A 17,684-nucleotide genomic window follows, 5' to 3' on the forward strand; every position below is an offset into this window, starting at 1 on the left:
TTTGGTAACCGGAGTCTGCACCATCCAGCCATCCCCCAAAATCCTCGCAGCTCTTTCTTAGATTTGGGGGGGGCTACTAAAACACGACTGGAACCCGTACTGACCCCTGGGTGACAGCGCTAGTTACTGGTCTCTGACTAGACTGGCTGCCACTGAGCAGCGCCCTCGGGGCCCGGCCGCTCAGCCCGTTTCAGTCCCGCTCACTGTCGGCTCATCCAGCCCACTCCCGTTCCAGTGACCAGAACTCCGTATTTAAAAAGAGGTTGCAAGATGGGCATATGCAAGCACACTGCTTTCAAAATCCCAAGACATAAACCTCCCACACTGGCTCTGTCCACCTATTGCCCCAAAACCTACAGAGAAGGAAACACCCCGTAAATTACATATGCAAGGCCAACAGCTGTTTTTACTTCTGGCTTTGGCTGTTCTGCCTGTTGGTTCCAAATGAGTATTATTTTTGCAGGGCCATCCCAAAAGCTGAACATGGATTAAAGTTCTTCCTTGAGGCACCTGTGGGCAGGTGGGCCAGCCGGTGGAGCTGTCTGAGTGTCTAGAAGGTCTCTCTGAGCACTTCCTGGCCAGAGGCAGCACTGGGAGGAGGGACAGGGTGGGCCGCTGGTGCCCTTTGTGCAGCTTGATCCCTGCTGGGGGCACTGCTTCCTGGATTCTCCTCCTCTCCTCTCCTCTCGCTGGCATTGCAGAAGTCAGATGCTGTGCTCCTCCTTCATCCAGGGTCGCAATGTGCCCCCGTCACCACCACAGCGCCCCGAGTGTTTGTCCAACGTGCATCTCTGGGGCGCTGAAACCCTCCTCCTCCTCCTCCTCCTCCTCCTCCTCCCTGCTGAGGGGTCACAGTCTGATGTCCGCAAACTGACTGTGGCGATCGCAGCCCCGCCGTGGCGATCTGCTCCGCTCTCTCTGCCTCAGCTGAGTTTGCTCCCGAGCAGCCCTGGCTGCGGGAGCCCACTTGGAGCTGGTGGTGGAGGGCCCTCCAGCTGCATCACCCCTTGGGGCTCGGTCACGACGGGGAGACCTTGCTCTCCTCCTCCTCCCCCTGCACCTTGCTGAGCAGCTGTAGTCCGTGATCTCCACAAACCGGCTGCGGAGATCATAGGCACGCCGCAGGGATCTGCTCTGTTCTCTCTGCATCGGCAGGGTTTGCTCCCAAGCAGCATTGCATGTGGGAGCCGACTGGGAGATGCCGCTGGAGCGCCCTGGAGCTGCGTTCACCCTGGGAGCGCAGTCACGACTTGCCAGGCTAGTTCTCCTCCTCCTTCTCCCTGCTGAGGGGTCATAGTCCGTGGTGTCCACAAACCAGCTGCGGAGATCTTTTCCCCACTGCGGGGATCTGCTCCGGACCCTCTCCCGGGCACCCTTCCTCTGGCGGCGGGAGGAAGGGCTGAATCCCTGCTCCTCTTTGGTGGTGTCGTCGTCTTCTTGCACGCTGTGCGGCACACGGTCAACTGGCTGACAGCAGACCGGGCACGCATCTTTCCTTCCAGACACCAGCCTTCTACAGCCGCAGAAGAAGCGATGCAAGCAGAAGCCCACGCAGGAGGCGATGTTGAGCCTGCCTGTCCAGATGGAGCACGGCCAGCCTGCAGATGCCTGCCGTGCACCTGCCGAGGTTAGCTGGCTCGTGCTGGCTGTTGCGGAGGAGCTGCTGTCCTCTGGAGAGTCCTCCATGCCCACCGCCATGCCCTGCAAAGAGAGCTGTGCCAAGGTCCTGCCCTTTCCTCCTGAAAGGACCAGAACAGTGAGGAAACCCCAGAAGCTCTGTGAGGGGACAGCTAAGGGCCGCCCAAAGGCTCTCCTGGAGGGCTGCAAAGGCAGAAGGGGCCAAAGGCGCACAAATGGGATGGATCTAGGTGGCATGCTTTGAGAGGGAGCAGCGTTGCGGCTGTGTGACCGGGAAAAGAGAGCAATGCCCAGATCCCACAAAGAAATCCACTGTCCATCTGGTGCCCTGACCCGCCTCCCCAGAATTACCTTAGTCCTGTGAGGCAGACCCTGTGGTCCCACAGAAGCCGCCTGCTTGCTCTTGGCCCCCCACAGACTGAGGAAGAAACGGGCATATGATGGTGCCGGTGAGGAAGAAGCCCTTTCTCCAATTTTCAACTCAGGGCATCTGGAGGGGAAAAAAAAAAAAAAGGATCTCTGTTTAGGGCTCTTCTTGCAGCCTCCTCTGGGGCTCAGTCATTTTCTTGGAGCGGTTTCTACGACAGAGAGAAGACGTAACCAAGACTACAAATAGGAAATTCGATTGGGGTCTTCCCACCACGTCTGCCCCTGCCAGAGCAAGTCCTCGAGGGTCTTTATACCCGCTACGGCTTCCATTTCATAGAGTCAGAGAATCAGAGAATATTTTGGGTTGGAAGGGACCTTAGAGATCATCTAGTTCCATCCCCGCTGCCATGGGGAGGGATATCTTCCACTAGACCAGGTCGCTCAAAGCCTCATCCAACCTGGCCTTGAACACTTCCAGGGACGGGCCATCCACAACTTCTCTGGACAAGCCCTTCCAGTGTCTCACCACCCTCACAGTAAGGAATTTCTTCCTAATTTCTAATCTAAATCTTCCCTCTTTCAGTTTAAAACCGTTACCCCTCGTCCTATCACTACACTCCCTGATAAAGAGTCCCTCCCCATCTTTGCTGTAGGGCCCCTTGCTTGAAGTACTCTTCTCAACATTAGCCAGCTTCAGATAGCAGACAAGTAGCCGTTTACCCCCGGGGCAGCAGCCTAAAGCCCAGCAAGGGAAGATAAGGACTGACGTGGGGTAGTTCACGTTGGACAGCACTGAATGATGCAGGTACTAACTGTCTCCTATGACAGAAAGAGAAACACTCCAGAGGATGAGAAGAAACAAGCAAAGCCAGGAAAAGGAAACATATTCTGAACGGTTTTTTTAATACTTGTTATGACCTGACGTAAAAGAGTAAATAGGCTTGCTGCCCGAGAACTCTGTCGATGCCACAACCATCCACAGCCATGTCGTTCATCTTGTACCACAGTCCGTTGCTGGCCTGCAAAGAAAGGCATCGATACCTGGAGGTGAACTGCATGGTTTCTCCACAAAAACACAGGCAGAAAACTACAGGACCAAGAGTACACCAAAACAAATCCAATCCAGCCCCTGAAGAGACCTTCTCCCCCAAAGCCGTGGCTGCCAGTAACACTGCCGTGAAAGTTTCTCTTCCCCAGCACACATATTTCCCCTGCTAGGAAGGAAGTTGCTCTTTACCTTTGTGTAGCAGAAATAGTGTCCTGCATGGCAGCTGTCACCGCTGTGTACCAGGACAGCATATAAGGCGTAGAGGAGCGGTTCTCCAGCTGTCCGAGACATGTATGGCCGAAGATCCAAGTATTCAGGATACTCCACAACCTACGGAGAGACCCAGAGGGCTCAGAAATGATCCTGAAATAGCCTTCCAAGACTGAAGGCTAGCGGTGTGTAAATACATCTTTTTGGCTCATGAACACTTGTTTTCCCTTAAAGCAACATCCATGGTTTGGGGGGCAGGAAACTGTTCGCGGTCCAAACAGCTCTGTCGGAGCAGAGCATGTGCTTGTCTTCCCGCGGGAACTCTCGTCTCCCCAGAAGGGAACACAAAAATCCCAACACGAACAACCGGTGAAAGAGCGTACTGCTTTGGAAATCTCCTGCTCCGGGAAGAGAAAGTTGCGCTCCAGTTGCGTACACACCTTGCTGATCTTCCTGCCAGTGAAATCTTGAAACCTTTTCAGACACACCGTCAGAACCTTGGGCGCGTGATGGACCGTAAAGCTCTTGGAGGCAGCAACCATCTTGTCACACCTTGTAACCAAGCACAGAGATGAGTGCTGAAATGCACCTCTCTTGCCCCAAGAAGGCCAGACAAGCTTTCCCTTCTCACACATCCTTATGCTATTTTAAGGCTATTCAGTACCAGAAGGCCGTATTAAACAAAAGCTGCATCTCATTATTGTGCATCTAACCTACGTGAAAAGATGACTTATGCCGCATGACATGCGGCACCTTCACGCAGCACCTAGTATTAGTATGTCGTTAGTAATCCTCTTACTTGCTACATTTAAAGCAGTTTTCGCCATCCAGCTGCTCGGGTCTCACAAAGTCCTCCAGAGCTGCGGTGACAGATGAGGCCGCCTGGAGGAGCGAGAAAGGATAGCCCTGAGCTCAGGGCATCACCCTCGCCCAGACACTTACTAGGAGTTGACAGGAAGACCCAGGTAGCTGAGGCTGAGGAGACCCACCCTGAAACCCGCAAGCAGTGTCCAGAAGGAGGCACAAAGAGGGTATTATGCTGAACACTTCCCTCAATTCCCAGGGATTCCCGGCGCTATCAGGAGCTACCTCTCTGTGGCACCGCACAGTTCAGCTACCAATGCTGTGCAGGGTCATCAATAATGAAGACACCACAACCCATCAGCCTGGGAGCCAGACGGGTGTTGAGGAGGGCAAAAGGAAGACGGATGAGAGTACGTCAAGGGTGCAGAGAGGATAATTTGTACTTGTCCAGCTTAAAGCCAGCACCTACATGCAGACCGCTGCCACGGCCTCCCCAGAAGGACACAGGCCATTCCATTCCACTGCCCACCCGCCACCAAGCTCTCTTATGTTTGCACTCTACGTTTTTAAGCCAAATGCCTCGATTCTGGAAAGCTACAGGGGTCTTGGGACGTTTGAAGCACAATTACAAACCCTCTTACTTTTATATCCAAAGGGACATCCAGGAAGGCCTCGTAGGAATCGGACACTGCTCTGCAGCTCAAGCACGTGACTGGAAGGCAAATCAAAATGCTCAGCGACAGGGGAAGTTGACTGACTCTGCCCGTTTCTGTCCTTCAGGCCTACTACGCCAGTCACACCATCAGCCGTTTATCACGGGCAGACGGGAGGGCACAGACAATTCCAGGGAGAGCAACAGTTGTGGGAAAGTACCTCTGGATCTCAGAAAGCCCCCAAATATTTGATGGACGATGGTAGTTGCTTGAGAAGAGACGTCCAAGCTAGAAAGAAATGGTAAGGCAGAGAGTTATCTCCTCCAAGAGTTTTGCTTTGTCTGAAAGCCCTGGGCGTAGGTTCTCCTCGATGGGAGTACCTCAAGGAGTGCAAAGGGCTCGGGAACACTGAAAAGGTAATCGGCTTGTGCTTACTCGCTGCTTCCACTCAGACAGGCTCTCTGCATGGCATCGACAGTATAGCGTAAGAACTCGTGGGCGTCTTCCTGCATGCCAAGCTGGAAATGTTCTCCTATTCCTACAAAAGAAGAAGTTAGTAGATCTCTCCTACAAGAAGGCAAGAAAACCTGTAGGGGCACCTGAAATGACTTACGTGTGAGGACACTGATGACACCGCTAGGCCGGATGGCACAGACTGAGGAACGCAGGACCTCGTTAACGTGCGCTTCCATTACGCACATCATGCAGAAGCCTTGCTGACGACCTGAAGCGGGAGGAGGGAGGGAAGCAAGCTCCTCGGGTTAGCAAAATATCCACAGCGATGGGAAACGTAATGGAGATCTTGAAGTTCTAAGAACAGTCTCCACTCCTCCTCTCCCAAGGTGCCAATGTCCCAACAAGCCCCGGACATTATTTTAGTGCCTAGAAAACTTTCTTCAGAGGGATGCTAAACTGACAAAAGTTTTCTGTGCAATAAGCAAAGAGAGCTTAACTTGTCGGAATAGGGACTGAGACCTGGGGCTAGAAAGAGGTGCCTTTCTGAAGATCAACACACCTAGACACGAGGGGCGGCTTCTAGGCTTGAGTGTTCAAAGAACACCACCTCGGGGGGTTGACAAAGAAGGGCTGCTTTTCTGGTAGATCAAATTCCAGATTCTGGGAATCCTTGCAAAGTGTCCCACAGATTTACAAGGAGTTGTTCATAAAAGTTCTCACATGACTGGCTGTGCTCACGAGAGAGCAGGTAGTTGGCCAGAGGGGGTGTGTACGTCAGGCACTGCAGGACGGAGTTGAGGAAGCACGTATTGCCCAGGTTGTAGAGTCCCGCTCCAGCTCTCTGTCTGTGCTGCCAGTCCAGGCAAATCTTCTCCGGAGGAAAGAGGACCCTTTGTGGCGGAGCCATTCCCTCGGCGACGACTGCAGGGCAATGACATTTGCAAAGAGATGACACGACATTGTTGCACAAAAGCATGTCTTGGGCAAGCACCTAGCACAGAAGGTAACCCTACTGATGTCAGGATCTTTCTACGGGCAATGTCGTCTTTCAGAGTCTCGTACATAGTGGCAGAGGAGTGACAAAACGCGTTTTCATGTGTCTAATGGAAAACAGCTGGGTAAGTCTGGCTGCTATCAGGAAACGCCCCAGAATTCACGCTAGGCTGTCAGCACATCAACATTCAGGGATGGAGCACCAGCCACGTCCGTTGCCTTTGGGGAGTCACAAAGTCCAAGCCTGCTGATGAAGCCGTTACTCACAGGAGTCGTTCCCCATTGCGGCCATCGCTCCTCTCAGGAACACAGGGGAAAGCTTCGGATGACAAAGGATCTCAGGACACGCTCCAGAAAGAGATCAGCGCCAATGCCGTCCCCTGATTGCAAAGAAATAATCGCAGCTCAACAAAATGATTAAAAAACCCAAACCCAAACCCAAACGCAGCCCGCAGAACAGCAGCCGCCATCGAAAGAGTTTCAGTGGTACGTGGAACTGCTGCGGAGCCTGCAGGCCGACGGCCCTGCTGTCCCTGTCACAGGACTCCAATTGACAGCAATTACCAAGGCCCTTTTGAAAGACTGCATTGCGTGTCACCTTCTCTGAAGAGCACCTGCGGCTTACCTGTGGCTAGCGTTAGCAGCAGAGCCCTCTGGCTCTCCAGCCCACACTTGCCCACCTTGTATGCAGGACCGACCGGCTTCCGGCCGCTACTTTAGCGGCTGCCTTTGCCATGCTCCGTTTCTGCCTGCCTTCCTACCGCATCAGTCAGGGTGGGAAAACTGCTTGTCATTCTTGGCTGAGCCCAGTGCCTCAGACTACACTGCCACCCCCCTACTTACCTATCCTAGGGTATGGTAGAGAAATAAGTATCAGCACAAAGGAACTCTACCCGTAGCGCATATCCGGCCAGCCTGTAAAGGTGTAATAGCTCAGCCTAGAGCTCGGAAGGTATAGACCAGCCGATACTTTTGTCCCGTATCTCTACGACCTGTCCTGAAAGCCAAAGTGTAATTACCTTTGCAAGAGGAGGGAAGCTGAGAAGAAGTGGGCGATTTATCCAGACGATAAATGGCTGGAAAAGAGTAGTCGCGCAAGTAGCAATGGAATGAGCCAAGTTATCCCGAAGGCCAGCTCGGCCCAACTAGCTTTCCCTGGCCCGCTTTTCAGGATGGCAAGCCCTGGCCAGGTGAGCTCATAATCACCGGGCGGGTGTCGCATCACTGCCCCTTTGTGACACGGGGCCGCACGGGGACGTGCCCCCTCGAGGCCGTGGAGCCACGCATCCAACACATCCCGGGCGCCTGCCGCAGCCAGCAGCCGCTGGGCTTCCCCACGCGCTGCCAGCGAAGGGCTGTTTGCCTGCCGGCAGAGCTCCTGCCTCTTCCTGGGGCCGCGCCAGCCAGATGAATCAAAATCTGCTCAGGGCTGCAAGCGTGCCTGTTCACAGCTTTGGCTGGCACGTTCGGGCGGCTGAGGGCTTCTTTTCCACTCTTCTCAGGTGCAGGGCTGTGTCCGTGAGACTCGAGTGGAGCAAAGCACCCGGTCTCTTACAGGTTCATTTCCAATGAACTTTATCTGCTCCCCCCAAGACACAGCCACGGGCTGACTCTGAACTAGCACTACCAAAGAAGTTACTTTTGCCCCTGCTCCACTCGGGGAGCCTTTTTTCTTTTTAGATTTCGCTTGAGGCATCTAGTTTCTCTGCTGCCTTGCTCGGGTTCCTGGTTTTCATCATGTCCCTCTCGGGACAGCTCAGTTTCTCCCCTCTCTTGCTTGCGGAGGCTCATTTTGCCCCTTCTCCACACAGGGTGCCTGGATTTACTCCGGCCCTGCTCAGGTGGCTCGTTACACCCCTGCCCAAATCTGGGGTGGCTAGCTTTGCTCATGCCCCGCTTGGGGCATTTAGTTTTGTCCCTGTCCTGCTCAGGGCATCTCATTTTGCCCCTGCCCCAGCCCCGCTCAGAGCAGACATTTTTGTCTGTGCCCAGCTGGGGGTCCCGGTTTGCCCCCGCCTTTCCCTGCTCCACAGTCCCTCTTGCCCTGGCCTCTCTCGTTGCCCTCCAGTCCGGCTTGGGCGTTTCTCCTGACTAGGCTGTGTCCCATCGGGGCAGGGCCCAAGGAGCTTGCACCGTGCTCCCCTCCCAGTCGCAACCCCATACCTGGCTTCTGTCTGTGGTGGCATCAGGGCTGTGGGGCTGGGGGCGATGGGTCGAACAGCCGCCTGGCCCTGGGGGCTCCTTGTCCTTCAGTTCATTCCCCGTTGAAAGGCAGCCCCTCCGCCAGCAGACAACTGCAGGCGGCTCTCTGCGCTTTCCGCAGGCACTGCTGACTGGGTCCTTGCAGGGCTATATGTGCAAAGTCACCTCACAGCCAAGCTCGCTTCAGGGTCAGGCCTCGGGAGCCAGCAGTGCCCGTTGCCTCCCAGGGAAGCAGAGGATCCTGCCAGCTGGATGTTGAGCAGGGTGTGCCTCTGCTGCCCGCTCCTCACTCACGCACACATCGCCTCCCGCTCCAGAGGCTTATTGCCTGGCGGCTCCTGTGGCGGCTCCCGCGTGGACTCGGGACCGGAGCTCGGGACGTGGCGGTGGCACCATGGCTGGTGGCAAAGCAGGAAAGCACAGTGGGAAGGCCAAGGCAAAGGCAGTGTCGCGCTCACAGAGAGCTGGGCTGCACTTCCCTGTGGGCAGGATCCACAGACACTTGAACACTCGCACCGCCAGCCTACGGGCAAGTGGGTGCCACCGCTGCCGTCTACAGCACTGCCATCCTTGAGGACCTCACCGCCCAAGTGCTGGAGCTGGCAGGCAACACGTCAGAGGATCTCAAAGTCAAGCGGATCGCTCCTCGTCACTTGCAGCTGGCAATCCGCAGCAATGAAGAGTTGGATTCCCTGATCAAAGCCACCATCGCCGGTGGAGGTGCCATCCCCCACATCCACAAGTCCCCCATTGGAATGAAGGGACAATAAAAAACAGCATGGAGAGGGGAAAAAAAAAGCAGCCCCCTCCCTGCCATCATCGTACTCTACCTAGCACAGAAGAAATCTTGGGGATATGTGGAATTTTTTTTTTTTTAAGGAATAGTTCAAAGGAAGAGCACACACAATTGACTGTAGAGAGGAGGAAACATCGGTAGGGGCTTTAGATTCAAAGTTTGGCACAAAGTTGTACCTCGTCGGGCGGCACCCCTTGGTGTGGTGGTTGAGGGGCTCAGCTGCTCCCCTGGGTTTTATACAAAAATGGAACCGACCTCCTCCCAGCGCTGCCATGCTACCTGCACTCTGGAAAGGGCAGGGGAGATACCCTATGAATATCTGGGGGCAGCAGGGCAGTGCAGGATGGGGAGGAAGAGCCCAAGCAGTAGTTGAAGCTCCACCATGTTTCAAGGGAGATGGACAGAAGGATGGCGATTAATTGATTGATTGCTGGCTGGCAGGCACGCGCATCTTGAGCTCTGAAGGTGTTTTGAAAGAGCTGCTCCACACCTAGGCTATATGGCGCCACATCAGTCTGCGTGGCCTGTTCCACCACCACGTTGCTCATTCTCCCACCCCCCCGCTCCTCCTCCTCCTCCTCCTCCTCCTGGGAAGTAGTTACTTTTTCATCCAGAACATTTTCAAGCGTCTCTCGATTCACTGCAGAACTGGAGGGAGCTGGATCGCTCACCTCAGAGCTTGTGGCGGTCAAACTCTCTTCAAATGCATCAGTCTCGTTAGCCGTGCCCTCGTTAAGAAGCAGCCCACTACCTGCCACCTCCTCCAGAGCTTGGTCCTCCGTGATGAGGCTGCCTGGCACCGTGGCACACAACGCTAACGCCTTCCCCTCCGAGTCATACGTGTACTCCGGGCACTGCTCATCTCTCACAGAGCTGTTCTGAGCCATCTCCACGCTCTGCAGCAGAGACTCCAGTTTCTTGTTTTCAACGCTTATGTCTAGGAAGTATTTCTGATTTTTTTTTTTGTCGTTCTCAGACAAGCTGTTCAATAGCCTGCTTCAGTTCTTCAATTTCCCTCCTTGCTTCCAAGAAGGCCAGCTCCACCTCCACACCATTACACTCTTCTACAATCCACTCTTCCTTCACGTGTCCCAGATGAGCTTTCAGCCCTTCTACTTCTGTTTCCCTGCAGCAAAATAAAAATATTGCGACACTGTTTCGTTACAGAGTCAACGTGAGGCTCCACCGCACTGGGATGGCTATGCTGCAGAGATGCTCCAAGAAGGAAGCACATTCCTCCGTGCACCATTTCCTGCCGCCTCCGGGACAGCTGGCGGAGACGTAAGCCGGCTGCCAAGACACGCCGGCTGACTGCTGACTGGAGTCACCGACCTCGCCACACAGCCAGCAGCCTCCGGGGCTGTGCTGTGATCCTGGACATTTTGAGGTGCAAGCGGGGGCCTCTAGGTTAGGGCCAGCCAGTACAGCGCTTAACGTCTCACCGACTGCCCGGCCCTGGAGGAGACGAGAAGCAGCTGCCTGCACGCATCCCCCGTGCTTGCCAGCAGCTCCTCACATACAGCCAGAGCCAACGCTGGCCTCAGACAGCAGGATGGCTCGGGGCTGCAGGCCCCTGGCTTGCTTTGCACCCACCCAGCCCAGCACGGAGCCAGAGGCTGCTGCCTTGACTTGCAAGCACGTGGGGAGAGGGGGCCCCTGCAAGACATCCAGCCCTCGCAGATGCAGAGGTCGGGCTATCCCGAGCTGGACCAAGGGCTCCCTGGGACTCTGCCTTGGGGCTCCTTACAAACACCCCTCTGGGCCTGCTTGGGTGGCGTCTGCTGGAGAGCCAGCTCTCAGAGAGCGGCTTTAGCAAGAGAGACGACACCTGCTGCTGTGTAATGCATGTTGTCGCTTCTTTGCTTAGCGTACCTACAAAGGGCTACTGTGAACAATTCAACACCTAAGCGACAAAAACACAAGCAGGCACCCTGGTTTGTGTAAGAGCTTTTCTTTCATTAGGGGAGAAGGATGACACTTGCAGTCATATTTCAGTGAGTGAGGTACAACAGGGGACTAAGGTCTTGCAGGTAGAAACTGGCTTATGTACAAAAGGTCTCAATGCTCAATCACACTGGGAAAATATTACCCTTTAAATATATTCTATTGGGAAAGTTCAAAACAGGGGAAAGAGGCAGCCATATTCATAACTAAACTGCACGGTACGTATTCACTGAGCACGCCGTGAAACCTGAAGTACCTGAGAACAACCTGATCCGCCTGATCGTCTTTCAAATTTCTTAATGAAACCTTGATGCGGTCAAGAAATGAGTCAAAATGTTCTGGATTCCCACCCCTAAATGCTCCTGAATACATCTTTCCAACTCTGATTTCTCAAGTGAAATAGACCTTTCTTTACCTTTCCTTACCTCTCCTCTCAGATTCCTTCAGCTTTGTTTCCAAATGCTGTACTGGAACTTCCTTCTGCTGCAGAGCAGTCAAATACGGCTTGGCATTTTCTGGCTTAGTGCTGCGATTCACCACAAGAAACGTATCTCCCCGATCGCCTGAAAAGGAAAAAAAAAAAAAACCAACAAAACAAACCCTCACTTAACATCACTCCTGCAGTTCTTCAGTCCTGGCAAAAAGAAAAACATCCCACAGACTGATACAAAGCTTGACGCCTTTGGGGCTCCTCAGTGTCTGCACAAGTGACTCCCTCTGGCAAATCAAAGTACTTGAGGAAACACCTCATTTGTGGCTATCGCACAAAATTTACTATTTATGGTACTTGTCTTCAGTGCCATTACATCAAATGAGACATTTCACTTCAAACCCCGAGCCACCCCCTCACCCAAAACACGTGGTGTGCCCACGAGCAGGCAGCCGGGCCGCTGGCAAGGGCGCCCAGCTGCAGGACGGCCAGGTGAGGTAGCGTACGGACCGAGTTCAGCTCCACACGTGAGTTAGGAAGCTGAGCACCCTGAAACCTAGATTCATCCTAGCTAGCTTTAGGTGTGCACCTGACATGCTTGGCTGTTGAGTTGCCCGAGAGAGACAGAGAGGGAGGCAGGGAAACAGCAGCAGCGTGGTGGCAATTTCTTCTCCGCAACATGTGTTGTGTGCGCTGGCAGGCATCTCTTTTCTTCCCTGTACAGGAAACTGCACAGGGAGGTGCCTAAGGCTGGGCAGGCTGAATTTTCACCCCAGTGTATAATAGTTGCTATACTACCCCACCCAGCTCTCTCCAAAGCAAAAGCACCCTTACACGAAAGAACCAGTGAATGCACAGGAGAACTGATGGCATGAAACCACAGGAAGGAGCCTGCCTCGGAGGGAAAAGCAGCTACAAAGGGCGTTGACTAAAAGCAACCTTGACTTTTACAGTGCTGAAACAACATGGATGAATGAATACCATATGAAACAATAGGGATGGAGCACCCCGTTGACTGTCGAGCCACCAACATGAGGAGTCACACTGACGCCGAGGAGCAAGATGACCTGCTTGGCAACCCAGACAGCTGATGCCACGTTACAGTGCAGAGGAGGTCAGTCAGTGCCACTGAACACCGGGATGCTGAAATACACACTCGCCTCATCACTGGGCCGCTGTTGCTTCCTTTGCAGGAGCCCGAGTTGCTGCTGCTGGCTGAAGAAGCCCCATAATGCTGGCGGATGTCAGCAGGAACTCCGCTGGGTTTTGCACAGTCTTGACTAGGGGTCCTTTTCACGGGAAGCCCGTGGGCTGGCTCTGCGCTTGCAGGATAAGGATCCATTATTCCGACCACAAGGGCCTCGGCTGGAGGGAACCAACATGGTTAAAGCACATTGGATTAGCCTCATCACGCAACACATTGTGTGCCTTATTTTACACACAAAGCTGTCTAAACACTAAACCAGATAGGTAGCTGTGAGTGGCCGGGAAGACAGACAGTCCTGAAGTCATCAGCCACTGCACGTTCTTCAGGGATCTTCAGGGATCTCCTTTTATTTTGTTTTTTGTTTGTTTCTCCTTTGTAAGGAAGGAGATAAGTACCTAAGTGCAGAAGATTTGTGCCCGAGACCCTGAACCGCAGGTGGCCTGTGCCGCCAGCCCGGAGCTCAGCAGATCATTACTTAGGACAGATGGGATTCAGGCTTTTGCCTTCTACTTGCCCATGCCTCCTTTCTAACTTGCTGACTCCTTTCTTGGATCCTGCGTTTGCGCTGTGACCTCTGGGTGCTTGCTGCAGCCTGAGAGCCTTGTGAACAAAAGGAGATACCTGTCTTGAGAGGCCACAGCCCAACCACTAATTGCCTACGTCTCTACTAAGCCACATCGACAATAACTGTTCAGAAGGGCGTGGATCATAACATTTCTGACACAGAACTAAAAGGTCCCTTTTCTAGGCCACTTTAATTTAACGGGAACTTGTGGATTGGGGTTCAAAATTAGGAATGCTAATCAGTTTTACCTAACTTGTTAAGCCTCTTTTGCTCAAAATATTTACGTTCGGATTATATTCCAATATTATCTCTCGGAAGTTGTAGAGCACTTCTTTCTCTTCAGTGCCATTTAGTTAGCTTATGTCCTAAAAATACTTCACTCCTGCTGACTAACTAAATTCACGGTGCAACATGAGATACAGAATCGCCCTGTGCGACGCTAGGGCGCCTTGGGCAGCGGTCCTCAGAAAAAGGACAAACAGAGGGTGCCTAAGCTTATCAGGGATGAACGGAAGAGGAAAAGGCATCTAATGAGACCCACTTGACGATCCAAGCGCCATCTTCAAACACAAACTTTCTTCCACAACTGAGTGGCTAAGACTGACTTCCCTTTCTGTTAAAACTACAAAACAAAAAACCAAACGAGGCAATAAAAGAGACGGAGACTGTACTTGGCTTCAATAAGGGCTAACAGCAGAGTGGTCAGAGACCTGATGAGGAACGCAGGAGACTGGGCTAGGATTCATCTCAAGAGCTCAAGAACACCACCTTGCTGCTCGCTCTCTGCCTCTACAGAGGCTAAACTAGCTGCCCAATGGCTCAGGCAACCTCCATTTTCAACAGAATCCGAGTCCAGCAGTTTGTAAGCGTGCCAGATCCTGAGACATCGCCTGTATGGATCCTTCCCCTGGCCTACAGGCCCATGCTGGCCGCTCCCGTGGTTAGGACCGGAGCTCAAGCGCTCTGGAAGGTGCGCACACACAGGCCACTGGAAAGCTTTGCTCAGCACTACCAGACGATGCCTAGTTGAATTCAGCGGCAGAAAGACAAACAGGGGAGAGGCTACGGTTCTGCGCGCAAAGGGAGCGGAGGACAAAACAAAAGAGATCGGGGGCAATTCCAGAAGCAGCGACAGGCCATCTGGCAGACAAGCACCGCTACCTCTAGATCGGGGTCCCGCAGACCAGCCCGCCACCCACACTGCTCCATGAGCGCTATGCCAACGGCTCTTCCGATCTCCTGCAAGGGGGAAGAACAGTCACGGGCAGCACAAAGAACAGAATTGACAAAACTACAGATCACAGCCTTCACGGCACAGTCCTGGGAAAAGAAAGAGTCTCTCTCTATCCCTAGGACAACAACTCATACAAAGACCAGAAGACGTACAGCAGGGCACAGCGAGCGAGCGAGCGAGCGGCACAGCAGACACACCGCGGGACAAAATGACTATCGCTCAACCGGCGCGCGGGAGGCGAAAGTTCAAGCCCCGCCCAAGGTACAACAAAAGTTGTCATCGTTTCAGAATTGTATACCACACGCACAAAATATTTCCGATGGCTGTAAGCTAGATTACCTAAGAGAAAACCTGCGAGCGCACAACTACAACTCACAGTTTTAATGCTTTTATGGCATCTAGAAAGCTCTGTCTACCTTCAGAGTATGAGAGTTCAAAGACACAGCACAAATTTAAGCTAACATTCATGGCGGCAGGCTCACGTGCCCCACCTTCCCAAGGTACTAGCTTTAGCAGGGAAGCAAAAATCTAGTTAAACTACTGTTATCTTCAAGTAAGAGAAATCTACACAAACTGCAGCTACACGGGGTTTGGTGTTTTGGGTTTTTTTTTTTTTTATTTTCCTCACAGTAGAAAGACACTATAGAGGAGAAGAGTGCTGGACGGAAAGGGCCCCTGGAGGTCTCTACGCCACCACTCTCTCCCAAGCACCAAGAGCCACCCCCCAGGACACATCCCAGGCCTGCACCACCCTCCTGGGGAACAAGTTCTCCCCAGTGCCCAACCAGAGCCCACCCAAGCTGCAAGTTCTGGCTTTTGCCCCTTCTTCTACGCTGTCTGCCGCAACTGAGAGGAGGCTGGCTCCACTGTCCTTGCAATGGCCCTTTAAGTAGCTGTAAACTACTGTCAGATCACTCCTCTGACTCCACGTGCCCAGCTACCTCAACCTCTTACCTTTGCCTATCCTCAGTGAAGGGCACTGATTTGAAAACTATTCAGGGTAACAGCGCCCAGAAATTAACAGCAGCCCTTCAAACTTGTTTGAGGGGAATGCAGCTTCAGGCCTTTTTTTTGAGAAAAGACACAAAAAGCTTACATCGGTTTGTTATTCTAAAACATGCAACACACAACTGAAGCGACAAATAAACTACCCATCGCCCTTCACCTTTGCTAAATTCTTTTCAAACAGACATACTTTAGCATACCTGTGAAGGAAGTAGTTTGGCAATCGCTCCACCACAACGACAACAAACTCTCAAACTCAAGCTAAGCTGCTCATTCGCAACAGGCTTCTCTCCACTGCTTTTGGAAGGCTCTCCCAAGGAAGTCTTGCTTTCAGTCCGGCAGTCCGGATCACTCTTTCCCTCTGGTACCGCACACCTCTCTCCAGCTGCCGCTTGGCATTCCTCAGGCGCAGTCTCTCGCACTTGTTCTGTTTTCCGCCTTTTAGTTGCAATATTTGTCTCTCCTTCTCATCTTCTCTTGAGAGGCAATGGGTTTTCTTGAGAGACATCGGCTTTTTTCTTCCCCTCACACCCAAGAAGGTTTCTCCAAATAGAGGTAACATCCAGCCAGTACTTTGGCTCCTCAGTGACAAAGGCTTTTAATCTCATGCAGCATTCTCCCTGGAAGAAAAAGCAGTTTCAGGCCAAGTAGTTCGGTCTCAGCACTCTGTTCTCCTACGTACGGACTGAGAACAGCTGTTAACAGAGACTGTGCTCAGATTGCATCAATGCGCAAATCCAGGAACCACAGCGCCAGCAGACACCACAGGCACAGCTGAGCTCTCAACACCCACACGCCCCACCAGCAAAGACCCAGGCAGCCCTCTGATTACAAGCTCTGCAGAACCAAGATTAAATCCTGCGAGGGCTGAATTCTGCAGAACAATTCAGCAGCTCTAGACAACCAGACCACCTCCGAGAGCCATTCCCAGGGACGGAGGACCCGCCTACCATGCCATCCTCCCCAGAAAGCAGGACTAAGAGATGTGGGACGCTTTCCAGGATTGAAAGACAGACGCAAACATTAATTCAGCTCACAATAAAAGCCACGAGTTTATTCTTTTAGAAGGGAAATCTCTCCTTGCTAGTCATCAACCTGCCTTCAATCCTGCAAAGTTTCCAACGCACGCCCAAACTTACGCCCATGGGTAGTCCACTTGACTTGGCTACGACAAGAGAGGCACGAGGAATAGACACGCCAGTTCCCTTAAAAACCTTGAAGCTGGTCAAGGTGGGGGGCGGAAGGGGGAAGGTATTTCTAGTTCTCATTTAGAATCATGGTGAAATTTGAGCCTCAAAGCCTGAAGGCTATTTGTGGTCTCCCAAATAAAATCCCACCGGCACACAGATATCAACCCATCTGACTTGAAATTCTTACTCCAGCACTGACAGAGAACGGGACCTCAGTAGCTGAGATTTACAAGAAATCTGTGCACTGAACGTGTGAAGTGACGCAAGATGGACGTCTGGATCCACTTTGCCTAGAAGAAAATGACTCATCGTTAAAATGCACACAACGGATCCAGAACTGGACTGCGGTTCCAGGATGGGGTGGGGCTTGGGTTTGGGTTTTTTTTTTGGAGGGTGGGGGGAAGGGGGTCGTGGGGCTGGCGTTACACATACACATCTATGTACAGTGCCAGCAGAACACAAGCGGGTAAGCTACCTTCAGCACAACAGAAAGAACTGAAAACATATCTGGGTGAAGGCTACTTCAGAACCGATTGCTGTCAATTACAACTATGGCTGACAGTAACTAAATAAATCAAACATTACCTTTATAAAGAGGACTTGAACTGGGGCTTCACGTTTCTGAGCACCCACCCTGTGAGCAAAGCGGAGGGGACGACCCGAGGGAAGGAGTCAGCGCCGTACCTTTCTCTCTAGAAACTGCAAGCGGGGGGTGTTTCTTAAGCAGCACAAACAGTTGCTCTCCAGACTGCACTTTCCTCAGCTCGCCCGGCTCCGCCTCCGTGCTGAAGAGGACCTCTCCCGAGGCGCAGCCCACCTCCGGGGAAAACCAGAAACCAAGCCAAACCGGGAAGGGGTTTTGCCTGAGCACTGGCAGCAGCCCAGCAGCCCCTCGCACCCGCTCGCCCCTTCGCAGGGAGGAGGGCGGCGCAGACCTCCG

At 52.9% G+C, this 17,684-nt stretch overlaps 2 protein-coding genes and 1 pseudogene across 2 annotated transcripts; 1 reads left to right on the forward strand and 2 right to left on the reverse strand.

Moving 5' to 3' along the window:
- Positions 1-750: 750 nt before the first annotated feature.
- On the reverse strand, positions 751-6,454 carry LOC142593175 (ubiquitin carboxyl-terminal hydrolase 17-like protein 6). Its single transcript, XM_075706838.1, has 13 exons — positions 6,439-6,454; positions 5,899-6,099; positions 5,336-5,446; positions 5,158-5,260; positions 4,943-5,010; positions 4,711-4,781; positions 4,065-4,147; positions 3,706-3,817; positions 3,245-3,385; positions 2,926-3,026; positions 1,990-2,128; positions 1,061-1,701; positions 751-838 (listed from the first exon to the last, which is right to left on the reverse strand). Exons 1-13 carry the CDS (start codon positions 6,452-6,454, stop codon positions 751-753), a joined length of 1,875 nt encoding a protein of 624 aa, XP_075562953.1.
- A 2,313-nt stretch (positions 6,455-8,767) lies between these two features.
- Positions 8,768-9,143, forward strand: LOC142593351 (histone H2A.V-like). The gene is made up of 2 exons (XM_075708510.1): positions 8,768-8,854; positions 8,949-9,143. Exons 1-2 carry the CDS (start codon positions 8,768-8,770, stop codon positions 9,141-9,143), a joined length of 282 nt encoding a protein of 93 aa, XP_075564625.1.
- A 301-nt stretch (positions 9,144-9,444) lies between these two features.
- Positions 9,445-12,925, reverse strand: LOC142593176 (syntabulin-like; annotated as a pseudogene).
- Positions 12,926-17,684: the final 4,759 nt, after the last annotated feature.

Source organism: Pelecanus crispus, chromosome 3, assembly GCF_030463565.1.
Source record: "Pelecanus crispus isolate bPelCri1 chromosome 3, bPelCri1.pri, whole genome shotgun sequence".
Classification (NCBI taxonomy): domain Eukaryota; kingdom Metazoa; phylum Chordata; class Aves; order Pelecaniformes; family Pelecanidae; genus Pelecanus; species Pelecanus crispus.

What these genes read in the sequence shown, in the direction of transcription:
- LOC142593175 (XM_075706838.1), bottom strand. An exon ending in AACTGCTTTAAATGTAGCAA is followed by an intron (nt 3,818 to 4,064) that starts GTAAGAGGATTA and finishes CTTGGTTACAAG; the next exon opens with GTGTGACAAGATGGTTGCTG. An exon ending in GTCTGCCTCACAGGACTAAG is followed by an intron (nt 1,702 to 1,989) that starts GTAATTCTGGGG and finishes CTCTCTTTGCAG; the next exon opens with GGCATGGCGGTGGGCATGGA.
- LOC142593351 (XM_075708510.1), top strand. Translation starts at nt 8,768, where the DNA reads ATGGCTGGTGGCAAAGCAGGAAAGCACAGTGGGAAGGCCAAGGCAAAG. An exon ending in GAGCTGGGCTGCACTTCCCT is followed by an intron (nt 8,855 to 8,948) that starts GTGGGCAGGATC and finishes GCCATCCTTGAG; the next exon opens with GACCTCACCGCCCAAGTGCT.